This window comes from Neophocaena asiaeorientalis, unplaced genomic scaffold, assembly GCF_003031525.2.
Source record: "Neophocaena asiaeorientalis asiaeorientalis breed wild unplaced genomic scaffold, Neophocaena_asiaeorientalis_V1.1 scaffold134, whole genome shotgun sequence".
NCBI classification, from domain to species: domain Eukaryota; kingdom Metazoa; phylum Chordata; class Mammalia; order Artiodactyla; family Phocoenidae; genus Neophocaena; species Neophocaena asiaeorientalis.
The window spans coordinates 3,989,615-4,005,083 of NW_020185339.1; the positions used below are offsets into that span (position 1 = coordinate 3,989,615).

The 15,469-nt window shown below is 44.1% G+C and overlaps 2 protein-coding genes across 2 annotated transcripts; both read right to left on the reverse strand.

Moving 5' to 3' along the window:
- Nucleotides 1-372: 372 nt before the first annotated feature.
- On the reverse strand, nucleotides 373-3,145 carry MYF5 (myogenic factor 5). The gene is made up of 3 exons (XM_024736971.1): nucleotides 2,493-3,145; nucleotides 1,573-1,648; nucleotides 373-1,170 (listed from the first exon to the last, which is right to left on the reverse strand). Exons 1-3 carry the CDS (start codon nucleotides 2,991-2,993, stop codon nucleotides 980-982), a joined length of 768 nt encoding a protein of 255 aa, XP_024592739.1. The 5' UTR covers nucleotides 2,994-3,145; the 3' UTR covers nucleotides 373-979.
- An 8,010-nt stretch (nucleotides 3,146-11,155) lies between these two features.
- MYF6 (myogenic factor 6) lies at nucleotides 11,156-12,420 on the reverse strand. The gene is made up of 3 exons (XM_024737107.1): nucleotides 11,902-12,420; nucleotides 11,520-11,610; nucleotides 11,156-11,271 (listed from the first exon to the last, which is right to left on the reverse strand). The coding sequence occupies exons 1-3, from the start codon at nucleotides 12,418-12,420 to the stop codon at nucleotides 11,156-11,158; spliced, it is 726 nt and encodes a 241-aa protein (XP_024592875.1).
- Between the last annotated feature and the right edge of the window lie 3,049 nt (nucleotides 12,421-15,469).

Genomic DNA, 15,469 nt, shown 5'->3' on the forward strand with positions numbered 1-15,469 from the left:
CTAATGTACTGTAGATATTAAAATGATGTAATGTTGTACATTCTTTTTGTTTAAAAGTATTTTCTTGTCCTGAATAACTTCTATGTTTCCCCCACATACACACACAGTTTGACATTATATGGTGCAACATTAAGGTAAAAGAAAAATTTTAGTTAGTAGGCTCCCTTGAAGTATGCTTAAAATAGAAATGTGGTATTTTCATCTATGACACCAACAGGACCTAAGGTGAGTCCATGAGATGGTAAATATTCAGATTTATCCACAAAACCAACTGTTTCAGCATTTTCAGCCCCAACTTAAAAAATATCATATCAATGACTGCCAACTCCATTAGGGGGTTCTTTCACCAAAATCATAAACCAAAATGTTTCTTCATTTAAACAATTTTATTTGTGGTGGAATTTCCAAAATCTCTTATATCTTGAAATCATCCACAAAATACTATTTTGTGCTTACATTAAAAAGATGCATTTCTTATAAGATCAAAATATATACCATTAGGCAGTATTGTTATATTTTTATTTTACACAATATAATCAAAGGATTAAAGAGACAAGCAAAAAAGTTAAATATATTTAAAACTCCCTATAACTGATTTACAGCTATTCTAAAGTTTTAAAGAAAAAATAATAAAGCTCTAAACATCAGATGTAATATTTTGATAAGCAATATTTATAAAAAAATATAAGTTAAGCATTGCAACAAGCTACCTTTGATGAACTGCCCCCTATAAGAAATAGTATCTCTGGAACTATATATCTAAAGCAAGACAAAGGAAAAGAAGAAAAGAAAGTATTAATTGCAATAGTGACTTTTTAGTTAAATACACTTTCTTATAAAGTGGCAAGATAATATTTACAAATTTACAACTGCAAGGAAATGTTTATTTACAGGTTGTCTTGCTTTTGGACTTTTTTGGCCTCTTTCCTCCTGTGTAATAGGCCCTCCTGGCAGAACTGATCTAGACTAGATTTTTAGTTCATAGCACATGATAGATGAGCCTGGAATTAGAGGCCCCTTGAGTTGCAGGCTGAGAATCCGTGCTGGCAACTGGGGAGAGAGATGCTGGGTCCTGGAGAGGCAATCCAGGTTGCTCTGAGTTGGTGATCCGATCCACTATGCTGGATAAGCAGTCCAAGCTGGATAAGGAGCTTTTATCTGTGGCATATACTAAGGGTACAAAGAGAAAACCATTAAAAAAAAATCCTTGCTTATGTTGCCTCTTAAGCAGCAGGTCAGCTCCTTTGAAACCCAGAGGTCAGGTGGTCACAGAAAGCCTGATGTAGAAATTTGCAACAAATATCTAGCAATTCATGGGGATGAAGGTGGAGAGTGGAGAAGCACCCAGGTAATATTTCAAGCAAGAGCTCCTATGTCTGTGTGTGTGCATGGATGTATCTGTTAGGGGGATTTTGAGCAGAAGATGTGTGTTTATTTTGCTGTGTCCCAAAACGCCATAAATACCATTCTATCCTCTTCCCAATACCGCATGGAAGAACAGACTCTGCTTTGATAGGCTGAATTGTGAAGTTGAACTGGTTTTTAAACTCCTCTGAGGTCATCAATTCTTACCATTTGGTACATCAGGACAGTAGACGCTGTCAAAACTGCTGCTTTTTCTGGACCAGACAGGGCTGTTACATTCGGGCTATAATAAAAGATACAAAAGAAGGCATTTGTTTTCAGGTCTTGGCAAAAGATGCTCTGACGTAGGGTGAGGCAGTGCTTGCCCACCAGCTCCATAAACTGACCACTGTCAAATACCTTCATTGCCTTGATTTAGGAAGGGCTAGCCTGACCAAATTGCAAGGGCACTGAGGTCAATCTCTGTGCTTGGAGAAGAGGACAGAGGCAGCAAAAGGAAGAGGGTGGGTGGAATTCAGCAGCCATGTGCATTGGGTTAACCATGCAAAATGGATTGGAGTAGAAGGAAGCCACACTAATTCAGAGAGAGAGAGCACTTTCCCAGGGCAAAAACACATTAAAACCTGGCAGCGTTGGCGCAAACGCCCTCTGTAAAGAATGCATCAACATCTTCCAGCCAGGCCTCAGCAGAGCAGGGACTCGGGCCACACGGGCATCTCTCTCTTAAGTTACAAACTGCGGGACAGTGGAAGCCTCACACAGTTGCCTTTAGATGTTAGTGTATGGCAGGGGCCACTGGTGGTATATATTGGAAATAAACCGAGTTGTAGAGAAAACATCTGATTGATCATTCACAGCCACCTATCTCATGTGACAGCCTCTTCCTACGATGTACACTTAGAACTTGGTAGGAAGTCAAACTAAACTCCTGGTCCGCAGCTACCTGTTTCCTGGCATCTGTCTAAATGCGGCACCTCTCTTCTCTTTCAGCACCTGCCTCCCCATTCCCACCCCCAACTATCCACCAATAACTACTGGCTGTTTGGTCGCTACACCTGGCCTAAATGAGATGTAAAGGTTTTTGTAAAAGATTGGAAGGGCCTAGTAGGTGCAGAGCTCTCTCTTACCATGCCGTCAGAGCAGCTGGAGGTGGGGCTGGTGGGCTCAGAGCAGCTCTGCCCTGGCAGGCTGTAGTAGTTTTCCACCTGTTCCCTCAGCAGCTCCTGCAGGCTCTCAATGTAGCGGATGGCATTCCTGAGGATCTCCACCTTGGGCAGCCTCTGGTTGGGGTTGGTCGTGGTGCACCGCTTGAGCGTCTCGAAAGCCTGGTTGACCTTCTTCAGGCGTCTCCGCTCACGCATGGTGGCCGCCTTCCTCCGATCCATGGTGGTGGACTTCCTCTTGCATGCTTTGCAGGCCCACATGAGGCAGTGGCCGGCCTGGTGGTGGCCCGTAGGTGCTCGCACGTGCTCATCCTCGTCTGAGCCCTGCAGGTCTGCTTTGTGCGCCCCGAAAGCAGCCACTCGCGGCTCAAACTCGTCCCCGAACTCGCCCTCGGGGGACGGGATGCAGGAGCCATCGTAGAAGTACTCAGAAGGCGAGAACTGGCAGCCATCCATCATGTCCATCTTCTGCGGAGAGGAAGGAGGTGCACCTGGGCAGCAGCGAGATAGGGGAGAAACCGGAGCCTGGCGCCGCTGCGGGCAGGCGAGTCCCGGGCGGAGCTCCCTGGTCGGTTTCTCCGGTAATTAACAAGGGCAGACGCCTGGCGGCCTGGGTCAGCCGCGCTGGGGTTGAGGATCTTTATATATTCTTGGGGAAGGGAGGCCGGCCCCAGTGGCCCCGCACTATTAGCATATCCCACTGCAACCCCCGCCGGGGCTGTCTGGGCAAACCTCCGCCTTTCCTCTAGAGACAACTTGATGTTTACTGCCCCTTTTGACGCTAATGGTTTTACTGCATTTCTGCTGGGGCGGGGGTGATGGATGGCTCCCCAACCCACTTACTTGCACACTCTAGATTACCTAAACCAAGGGACACTTAAAGGGTGTCACAGACAAAAGAAACGAAGGAAATCCAACTTTGCACGATTGCTGTCACATTAAAAAAAGATAATTAGTAAATAGAACTCCCTACTTCAGCTGACACCAAAAGCGGACCTGCCTTCCCAGTCCGGGACATGAGGGATCACTTTATTTTCAGATGTTTCTCTTTTTCATGAACTTTAGTTCTGTCAGGCATTTTTTCAGCCAGTAGGCCAAATATCGGTTGCTAAGAGCTTGAAGTGGCACTTTCAGTAATGGAGTGGATCTAGATTTTTGTTTTAATCTGTTTTGTTTCTCATCATATTGCCATTCTGTAGGCTCTGTGTTATCGGGGGTAAGCGGGGAGGGGAAGGTTCCTTTTCCCCAAGACAGAGCCCGCTCTGAGTTCTCTCACTATGCTTATTCAAAAGGCGTGGGCACAGGAGGGCCAGGTGGCCAGGAACACACCTCCCTTCCTCTCTTTCCCGCTTATGCGCATGTTTGCCGAGCGCCTTCTCTTTTGCGCCAGACCTTTGATGGGCCCTGAGCCGGCGGAAGGTACGCACTGACTGCGCCTCTTGAGATTTGTATTCTAAGAAGCCCAGTTTTAGACGGCGAACTTCTTTCCAGGGGTGCGTCTCCCTTCTCCCTCTCTTTCTGCTCCGCCCTGTCGTTTCTACAGACTAAACAGCCAAGCAGGGCTTTGGGGTCGCTAATTTTCTGCTTTCAGGCAAACTAACACCGTTACAGATGCGTCCCAGCTGCCGGCACAGCAATCCTTCTTGGCTCGTGTAAAATTTCCAACTCCTCCAATCCGAGAAACTTCACACACTTTGGCGACAAAAGCCTTCCAGAAAAGCAATCACAGCAGGGTCTTTGAAACTTTGGTGGCTAGAAGGCGAGAGGGGAGGGCTTCCATTTAAGTGACAATGAACCTATTAATCAGCTTTTGTCAATCCTCCTCCACCCTTACCTAACCCACCACCAAATCACTTGTGGGGGGTTGGTGGGGGGCTTGCTGTTTATATATGGGAAAAGCTCTTACTTCAGGCCTAAACAAGTATTCTGAGGTTTGGGGTCAGGCCTTGTAGCCTCATTCAAAGAGGAGAGAGAGTTCTCACCTTGATCTTGGGTCATACAGTCCAGTAACTGTTGTGACTCTGAACGTATTGGGGGCTGAGGGAGCTTTCTTTTCTATTACTTTTTCCTAAAATTATTTTCCAAAAGCAGCCCTGGCAGGCAGATCCCTGTCTGCAGGAGCCAGAGAAGTATTAACTTTTTCAGGTGAAATCTGTACTCCAAAGTGAAGGTCCCAGAAACCAGAGGTGGGAGAGTGTCAGTCACCAAGGTTTGCTACAGACATCCCCGCCGCAGTCCTCTCTTCCAAGTTCTGTCATCTCTAAGACAAAGACACTACCACCACCACCATCAACATCCACCCTCGAAAATCAGGCCCTTTCATTCCAACGGGCTGCTTAGTAGGCCTGTGGGAAATTTATCTGTACCTTATTTAGGACTATTAACAAGTGGCTGCCTTTGAAATGAATAGGTACCCAGGGCTACACCAGATAAAAGAATTAAGTTCCTAAAGGACTCATCCAGGTGGGTGGAAACATTCCAAACCAAGCACATTGCTACCTCTGAAACACAGTAGTGGGTAGATATTCTCATCTGGGAGTTCTCAGCCAAGTCCCACAGGTTCTGGTCAGCAGCAATAGTACCATTTTCTTTGCCTAGAGGGTTCTGGTCAGCAGCAATAGTACCATTTTCTTTGCCTAGAGGGTTCTGGTCAGCAGCAATAGTACCATTTTCTTTGCCTAGAGGGTTCTGGTCAGCAGCAATAGTACCATTTTCTTTGCCTAGAGAGTCCAGAAGTTCACACATTGGTTGAAGCTAAACTGAGTTGTGTGCAGATTTAAGATTTGGGCACAAATAAACTTTAAGCGGAAGATAGAAGTTACCTTGCCTTTCAGCTGATTTCTTTCCACCGGGCACCTAATGTGCTTTGTACCCAAACTGCTCAGCGTTGCATGTGTGGAGCAAACAATTATTAAGAATTTTCTATTTGCCAAGCACTCTTCCCAACCCTTTCCATGTATTCACTCGTTTATGACTTACAACAATTTTGTGGCAACTGTAAGTGGACCCATTATTAAAAGAAGGTAACCAAGCTCAAGGAGTAAGTCATTTGCCCCCGGTCACACAGAATTGGAAACTAGGCTTCCCCGTGGAGAGTTTGTGCTCCTAGAGGTGAATTTCGTTTGTTTTTTTCTTGAATCAATTTGTTCTCACTGCGCGTCCTTAACGCTCCAGAGCAGAAACTCGCAAACGCCGGTCCCCAACAGCTTTCCCTCGGCTCCCGGGCTGGGAAGACGCTGTCACTCAGGAAGCTCTGTCAGGAACGGTGGTTCTCAGAGGTTAGGGCTGTCTTTGGTAAGGTGATCTCAAACAAATTTACCAGAGTGCCGCGGGTGAGTGGAACTAAAGAAGCCGAGAAAACACAAGCGCCCGGCGGCTTAATGGGACTTGCTAGGGGGGAAACAGGGTCCAGGGTTGAGGACCCTTGGGACCCGAGTGCTGAAAATAGGATCTCAGAGCACCAAAGTTAAAAAAACGAAACAAAACTTTTAGACCTCTGTCAGGGGCGAGAAGAGAAAGAGATCAAAAAATGGGAGGCAGGATACAAAGAAGGCAGGGAGCCAGTGCCTCAAAGATGGCTGGGCTCCCCTAATTCGGGAGAGATTCCCCTGCTCTTTTCCCAAGAAAGACCCTGGGTGGGGAAAATGCGAAACTGAGTGAACGAGACAGAGGAAAAAAAAATTTTTTTTGAGTGGGAAAATTGAACAGAGAAGTATGAAAACAGTTAAAATTTACTTTTTTAAAAATAGGTCGTTTACAGTGCTCATCTGGGTGGCCTCTTCTTCTCAAAATCAGACTAGATTGGCTTTTGCTTCTCATAGAAAGGAATGAAAATACTGTTTTCCACTATTTCTCCAGAGAAGTGGATGTCTTCCATGCAGAGAAAACTCACGATTGTCTAATATGTAAACGGGTTGTTAGAAATGATATTCCAACACTGACTGTCTGCTAGGAAAGTATCACAGTAGTCAGATGATGGGAGGAAAACTCAGCCCAGCTGGGTGTTATAAATGAATGCCCACCAAGGTTCTGGTGAAGTGTCAACAGATATAATGTTTTTAAATTTTTGTGTCATTTTACATTCTGAATAAAAATAAACACATGCTTAATTTTCTTACAATTTAGACTTGTAAGCAGGTATTAATTGCAAAGACCTTTAAGTAATCATCAAGTTTTTTTTTTTTTTTTAAAGAGAACGTATTTTAGTTTAACCATTATGGCAACAATCCTAGTGTTGATGGACAGACCACACCAGCAAAATGATGCTTAGAGCTTCCTTTTTTAGTAAAATTTGCCCACCCTAGGAATTCTGCACAATTGAAAATTCTCCATGCTTCTCTTAGCAGGAGAAATCAAATATACATAGGAAGATAAGTTCATTTCAATTCATTTCTGCCCCTACCTGAGACCCTTATCAACTCCTGGACCAAGGGAGTTGTCCTTGAAATGTTTGCTTATTATATCTGACGTAACAACGTGCTAAACAATTTCAAACCGATGTTAGCTCTGGGAACCAGGCACACCTAAGTAAACACATTAGTACCTGCCAAAGCTGCTGGAAGAATTTGTGGAGAAGACAGCTGAGGAAGACATTGGCCTCTGCTTGAATTCGAAGACTCCCAGGAGAGATCAAAGGCCTGAGTAAGGACTTTTAGCAGCCTTGAGAGTAGAGAAAGTAGCCAGTCCTTGCAGCGTTATCTTTGTTCCAGCACATGGCATAGGCATCCCGTCTCACAGGCTGACTCTGAACTAGGCTTGCAAAAAATTGCTTTTCAGAATGAAACCTCTAGGAAGGAGGGTCATCTTTTGCAACACTTCTTCTGACTTTAAGGGAGTGACTGGAGGAGTCTGTTGGGGAAATGTCTTGATCGCTTAGCTCTTTGAGGAAATGCCATGTTATTGCTAATTTACTAATAATGCATTAGAGTAGGAAATGAGATATTCAAAGTTTAAACTAAAAATTTTTTTAAAATACTTCTTCCAGTTAAGGTGTTGTAGGAGGAAGGTTTTGAGATGAATAAAAGGGATAAAATATTACTGAGAGAAAAGCACAGATGGGTAAATTGTAACTTTGAGTTAAGAAATGTCTTAATAGGGATAGAGGTCACTTTAGCAGCCCAGGACTTCTCTGCCAGTCTCAAGAGGACTTGGGAACATTGAATTTTAGCACCACACCTCCACCCTAAAAACATATGAAAGAGTCTGAAAAAAAAATGAGTCCGTTAGACATAAGTGGATTTCCACTACGTTCAGGCTTGAAACTCAATGATCCAGGTGTGATGATTAAAGTTAGTTTCAGAAAGCTGACATTTGACATTCTACAAATTATTTCTATAGTAACATAAAAGAGAAAGTCACTCGTTATTTTATACTTGATAACTTCATGCCTGCCTCTGGAAAGAGGCTCAGTTTTAATCTCAAATTGCTTATCTTTACCAAGTTATTAACATCTTGATTTTCTGCTTCCACAGCCCTGTTTGTTTTGGCTTTGGCCTTAGTCAAGCTTATCATCATTAATATCAAATAAAAACATTTAAATTGCAAACACACCAAGGATTTCATTGGAAAGCCTAACATGTCAGCTATAGCAGTGGAGGTCGCATGAAGTCTTTGGGAAATACTTGCTCTATTTAATGAAGAGACTTCTATAGGCAAACTTATTCCAAACAGTTTCTCAAGTTACCCCGCCAAGAGAGATAGAGAGGATTTGATTTACAAAGACTGAATAAAAACTATCAGCAATTAAAGTCCGTGAATTGATAAAAGCTTTCTGCTGATGAGCAGACTATAACACAAATCTTATTATAAATATATGCACAGTTATAAAGTAAATGAGTTCACCTGGTCACTTATGACATCTGATTTCAGTTGTGGCGTGAATCTGATTTTCCAAAATATAGGGGTGTGCGTGTACATATACATTTTTAGGAAATCGTTATCGATTCTCAGGAAGAAAATCATAGATACATAATAAGCATGATTAATGGATATACACGCCATTAAGCCATCTTCAGTTACATGTGTTCCGATTAGATAATTTGCAATGCTTGACCACGTATCTTTTAATTAAATGACTCCTCTAATTTGGAGTTTTACTAGCTAAATCACTCTTGAGAAAGAGCTTTTGGAAAACAATTGTCAAATACAGCCAAGTTATTCTGCAGTCCTTAAATGCTCCTCATTTCTCAAGGGCTTCTCTTTCAGGATGCATAAGCAATTCTGAGAGCGAGCTTGAAGCCACTGATGTTGACTGGCTCCAAATCCTGGCTCTGTACTTAAAACTGCAAGAACTCCTCTCTGTTCCAAAGTATCCTTTTCTCGTAAGAGATAACAAAAGGACCCCTTTACAGGTTTTCGTAGGGTTATATGAGTAAACAGGTAAAGTGTTAGTAATGGCTCATTCATTTTACTGCTGGTCTCATTGTTATTAATACTTTCTCAGCCAGAGCCTGCAAAAAAGCTAGAAAACTAAATCTCATGGAACTGTGGCTTTTGGCGGAAGAAAAGCCTCTTGATGGTCAATTTAGATTTACTAATGCAAAATAAAAACAGCTGACATTTAGTGTTTATTTTTGTGTCCTGTTTTGGTTAAGAACTTTATCTCAGTGAATCTTCAGAACCCCAGGAGTTACACACTATTATAGTCATCCCCATTATTTTATAAATGAGGAAACGGGAAAAAGAGAGGAGCAGTGATAGTTCCACGTTTACACTGTAGCAGCGAAGATTCAATCCAGTTTACGGCGCACAGAGGTTCAGCAGTTTGCATCCACTAACACTCCCACCTACTTCTCTCACACTTTTGAGAGGGATTATATGTCAAGATCAGTTTCCTCTATGAAGCTTTCTGCATTTTAGGAGAAAGTAGAATTATCTATACACTCAGAAAATTGAGTAACTATTATCCCCAGGAAGAAGCTTTTTGAAATGCTAAAGGAGCAAGACACTGCTCCATGCCTGCGGGGGGGGGGCGCGGTCTGTGGCGGCATCTGGAACTCTGGCGGTGGGCAACAAGGTCCAGACTGGAGCGTTGGGAATGAAGTTTGGGCTGGGAAGTGCTGAATTAAATTTGATTTTCACATTTCTGAACTGAGGACTAGCTGTAGAGAAAAAGAGGGAAGGAAGCAGTTAAGGGCGGGCGGGGGGAGTGAAAGTACCATTTACGGAATGTAAGAGAGAAGTAGCAATTCCAAAGAAATAGCTTGCCTCTTTCCTCTGCTTCACTTCCCACTGTGATTCTTGGTGGTCGTTTCTTCCTGAGGTTACAGGATAAACAAACCTGGCACACGTTGTAAAATCCTCATGGTGAGGAGCTCCTGGGGCTTCAAGCCTCTCTGGGGCTTTGCTATTTGGTCCAGCTAAGAGGTTTCATGTGTGTTGTTGTTGTCTTTTGCCCTCAGCCATTTAACCCTTACCTCTCTTGAAGCAACCTTCCTTCAAAGATGCCCACCCCACCTCATGAGACAGATCGTCCCCTTCTTTTATCTTTCTATTTGGAAAACAAACCCAAGCCACGAGAGGTCTTGAGGCTATTCCAGTCTTCTAGCCACCAGTCTAGTTCAAGAAAACCCGGGAGGGACCAGAGAGACCTGGCTCAGAAGCCAGCGCAGCCCCTGGTGCACCATATGAATGCTTCCTCACGAAGGGCCGGGCCTGTAAATTCAAAGAGGGAAAGTAATTCGGGCTAAATTAGCTGAAGATTTTTTTAGGCAAATGAGCAGAATTTTTGTGCGGTAATTTCTTGTAACAATGAGATTTTCCTCGATTGAACATTCAGTTGTTAACTTTGAGAAAGTAAATCTCACCCAGATCTCCAGGTAAAGGACAGTTAAAACAGAAAGAAAAGGGATGCTGATAAAAGGGAAAAGGGCAGATTTCTTCCGGATGGTCTTCATTTCTAACCACAAGTGTGGGGTCTACATGAGATAGAAAAGTGAACAGTTTAATTCAGACACAGGAAAACAACCCATTTTCTATCCCTTTAAATCAGTCCATAAGTAAAAGCCCAAATAAATGGGCTTGGGTGATTTCTAAATTAAAATGTGGTTCACCTTTATTTATGCCTCAAACATATTTTTTTCAGTTGAATCAAATTAGGAACAACTTTGTTCATATAGAAACTTACATTTTAATATTACAATATCAGGATCCTCGCACATTTTATATACAATACGTCACTACACATTTAAAATATATTTCTTAGGTTTACATTAAAAAATGAAAGTACTAAGATTATTTACAAAAATATATTCAATACCACTAACATTTAGATGCAACGTTCCCACTTTGCTTTAAACAGGAATGAACTTCTTTTGAACATGGCACAAAAGGATCATCGTAATAAAAGTAAATATATTACAAAACCAACCAAACAAAAACAAAACAAAACTGCTAGATCTAAGCCACTCGCGGTTCCCCAAATACAAGCCCAAAGCCGAAAGGCTTTTTCATCTGAGCGCGCACAACAGTTTCCGAGAAGTTTCTTTGTGAATATGGCTCCTTCCCTTTCATAAGCTCCTGGGTCTGGGTTCCTAAATATTACTGTAACGTGACCTAAAGGATTAGGCGAATGAGGGAGGGAGGGATCTTCCTGCTACGTGGAGGACATCCCAAGCACCGGCGCCGGGTTACTTCTCCACCACCTCCTCCGCGCAGGGGAGTTTGTGCTCCTCCGAGGAGATGCTGTCCACGATGGAGGAAAGACATCGAAGGCTACTCGAGGCCGATGAATCGATGCTTGCCCCTGTTGAGCGCAGAAAACACACACACAAACATAACCCCGAAGGAAGGAAGAAGCCGGCCGCCCCGCGCCCCGCGCCCCGCCCGAAGCCGCTTAGACCGCGCGGGAGGACTGGTCCCCGTGCAAGGAGCGCCGGTCTCTTAGGGACCGTCCAGGCTCCTGCTGGGCTCCGAGCGCTTTCTGCCCCCAGCGAGCACCCCAGTCCCCTCCCGGGATGTTCTCCAGCGCAGTCCAGTGCCCTTTTACTTTACCTTCCTTGGCAGTTATCACGAGCCCCCTGGAATGATCCGAAACACTTGGCCACTGGGAGCTGCAGGTGCGCAGGAAATCCGCACCCTCAAGCTGGAGGAAAACCGAGGCAGCAGATTAGTCAAGAAACATCAATTCCGGGGGTGGGGTAGGGCACCCTTTGTGAGGGGGGGGTCTCCCCTGTTTCCTCAGGCCGGGTACGAATTTCCTGCCTATTGCAGGCACCCCGTGTTCACGGGTCACCGGGGGTTCATTTGAGAGGGACCGGGAGGGGCGGGTGAGGAAGGAGGACGCGAACGGAGACCGAGCAGCTGAAGGTTAAGGCCCCAAGGAGGGCGACTAATCAGCCTATGCATTCCCGGCCCCGGCAGCATCTGGGCTTACATTCTCTTGCTTGGGTCTGTAGCTGAAGGGGTCCACCCCTAGCTCCTGCATTTTGTCCTGCTGATCCAGCCGGTGCAGCAGGTCCTGCAACCGCTCAATGTAGTTGATGGCGCTCCGCAGAATCTCCACCTTGGGCAGTCTCTGGTTGGGGTTGGCCACAGTCCGCCGCTTCAGTGCCTCGAAGGCCTCGTTGATTTTCTTTAGCCGCCTCCTCTCGCGCAGGGTGGCGGCCTTCCGCCGGTCAGTGGGGGCAGATTTTCTCTTGCAGGTCTTGCAAGCCCAGATCAGGCATTGGCCGGGGCAGTGAGGAGGCTGCAGGCCTGGGGGCGCCAGGACATGTTCCTCTCCGCTGCTGTCGCTCCCAGCTTCCGGGGGCATTTGGTCCTGGCAGGGGGACAGGGTACCATCACTCCCTGGATACAAAGGAGAGCCCTCTGCCACTTCTAACGGCTGCAGGGTAACATTTTCCCCATCCAAGTAGAAGAAATAGGAGCCAGTTTCAAAAAGGTCCATCATCATGTTCTCCTCCTTGGCCTCTGACTCGGTCTGAACGGGGTGATGGGCTCAAAAACCCAGAGGAGCCACCCAGATGGCATTTAATTAGTGCGGTGACTTAAGTCGCCCCAGCTTTATATATAGAAGCTCCTGAAACTCAATCCAACTTTTAGCTGTCATGGAGCATCAGTCTCTCAACGTGATTACAGCCAGTGCTCTCTAGAACATCTAGTTTGAAAGAAAACTGAGAAGTGTCACCCCCAGAATGATGTGACAACCTATATGCAGAACAGGTTAAAACAAAATACATAGAATCCAATAATTTAAACAAAGCATCGAACACTTCAATCTGGGGCAGTTTAGACGCTAACCTGCTTACAGGACAACTTCAGAACAACTGGGGATTAACACTGCTCCATTCCCCTCCCCCAGGCTCATCTGAATTCTAAGTATAGACCCATGATGAAAGATTTCAAAGGCAATAGCCATTGCTCCAAAATAGCTTGGTTAATGTTTGCAGACTGGTTCAGCTCTTTTCTCCCTCCTGCCTGTCAAAAAGGTGCTATTCCTGTGATTAAAACCATTACAGTCCTTCAAAGGTTATACATGACTTTCAGGCTTCAGCCTCAATAGCAGCAGGTAAATCTCTTTCCTCTCTTTTACTAAGGTTGAATGACAGTTTGGGAGCTGGAAGGGGGTGGCTGGAGGGTGCTCAGATTCCTTCCTTGGCTATCTCTTTTTGGAGGGTGGCAACCAAGATCTGAATTCCGTACCCCTGTTCCACGGTGGAGCAGTAGTACCTATAAGGTAAGGGGTGGGACTGAGAATGGGGATGCACTAAAAGTAATAATGTCTCTTGAAAAATAGTTTTAGTGGAAATAAGACTCACACTATAGCTATTTGATATTCCAGGATTCAACGTGCCACTCCAAGATGCCTCTGTTAAGGCTCCTGTTCTACAATGTGTGGTCATAGCTTTTTCATTAGCATTCTCGGTATCCACTGACTCCAAATAAGTTCTTTCATAGGATTCAGATGAGAAAGGTAGCAACCAAGATACAAACCAAGGAACAGAATGTTTAGTTGCAGTTTGCCCATGGTCCAATACACACAAGTATGGTGGTTGAGGAGGCAGTACAAGATAAGGGTGAAGTGCAGGGCCCCTAAATTCCAAAGATGCCCCCTCAAGTCTTAGCTAAGTTAATTTCTATTTATGTGTGGATGGGTAATACTAGGTCTTGATTTCTTTAAGATAACAATGGTTGCCTTATGGAATTTTGGTGAGAATTCGATCAAATGATACCGTGCGTGTGAAGCATATAACCTTATATTAGCTACTTGATGAACATTAGTTATTTAAAGCATAAGGCTATGTCAAGGCTAAGACCATTTCTTATGAAGGAAATAAAGCACAGCTGTAGCAGAGATTTATTTTTTCTCCTATTTAAATTCTTTAATTTATTTATTTATTTAATTTTTTAAATATCCCTTCCCTTTCCCTTTCCTTTCCTTCCCCTCCCAGAGCTCTGGAAGGACTCCTTCCAACCTTAAATTGCCTTTGGGGTGACAGTCAGCTCTGGTTTTAGCCTTTATAGTTAGGGCCTGAAAAACTAGATGGAAACATAAGATCTTCTTATTCTACCCCAAGCAGTGATAATTATAGGCTGTGTTCAATACGATTTCACTTTTTAAATGAAGAGACCGAAGACAACGTCCTTGGACTCAATGGTCAGACAACGTAGAAACTAGTTACATTTTTTAGTTAAGTCACTTATTCCGGAAGATAATTCTTCATAGTCTCTTCCTATTGAGTCACAGACTTGGGATGTTAAGTTCTGACATTTTGTGCTGTTTCTGCATTTTTCTTATGTGCAGCTGAATAATTCCTTATCAAGTGTGAGAACCATTTTTCTGTGTTTGGAAAAGTAGGAGGCACAGGGAATAAGAAGAAGCCAATACTTTTGTGACATTTTCTCCTATTTCTGCCATTCCCCTGGTTGTGATATCAGAAGTTAAGACTCCAGATTGGAGGCTCCAAGAGTTAAGGGAATAGCCTAACCTCTATTAAGGAAAATTACCCTGTGCTCTTAACCTCACTCTGTGCTGTATCTTGTAATGTGAAGACAATTTGAAAAGTCATTTTAATCAGTAAAGTTATATAGCATTATTGCTAAGATTATTAAGATAACAATAGCTGAAATTCATTTATTCGACATGTTTGGGGTACCTACTGAGTGCCAGATAGTGTCTTGGGTGACAAGAATAAAATGGTGAAAAATGATCTCTTCTTATGGAGTTGGAATCTAGAAGGGTGAGTGAAATTGACTAAGTAATTAAAAAAAATGGAAGCAATAGCACTGGAATTGGGGGTGGAAGACCTAGATCACAATCGTTTGGGGCCTATGAGAACTTAGTCAACCCTAATATCTCAAATTCTTAGTTTTTTCACCCATAACATGTATAATGACAAAGACACCATACTCTCAAAGGTCATGATAAAGTTTTTAAAAATGTGAAATTGCTTCAAAAATGTTGCATACCTATAAAAGTATTTTTATTACTGCAATTAGGTATAGAGAAAAAATGAGATAAGAAAAAGATCACTTCTAGGGAATTTTGTTGCTTGGGTGACAGAAGTAACGAAGCATCGACATATATACACTACCAAATGTAAAATAGATAGCTAGTGGGAAGCAGCTGCATAGCGCAGGGAGATCAGCTCGGTGCTTTGTGTCCACCTAGAGGGGTGGGATAGGGAGAGTGGGAGGGAGGCTCAAGAGGGAGGGGATATGGGGATATATGTATGCATATGGCTGATTCACTTTGTTGCACAACAGAAAGTAACACAACATTGTGAAGCAATTATACTCCTATAAAGATGTATTTAAAAAAAAAAGAAGTGGGGCTTCCCTGGTGGTGCAGTGGTTGAGAGTCCGCCTGCCGATGCAGGGGACACGGGTTCGTGCCCCGGTCCGGGAGGATCCCACATGCCGCGGAGCGGCTGGGCCCGGGGGCCATGGCCTCCGAGCCTGCGCGTCCGGAGCCTGTGCTCCGTAACGGGAGAGGCCACAAC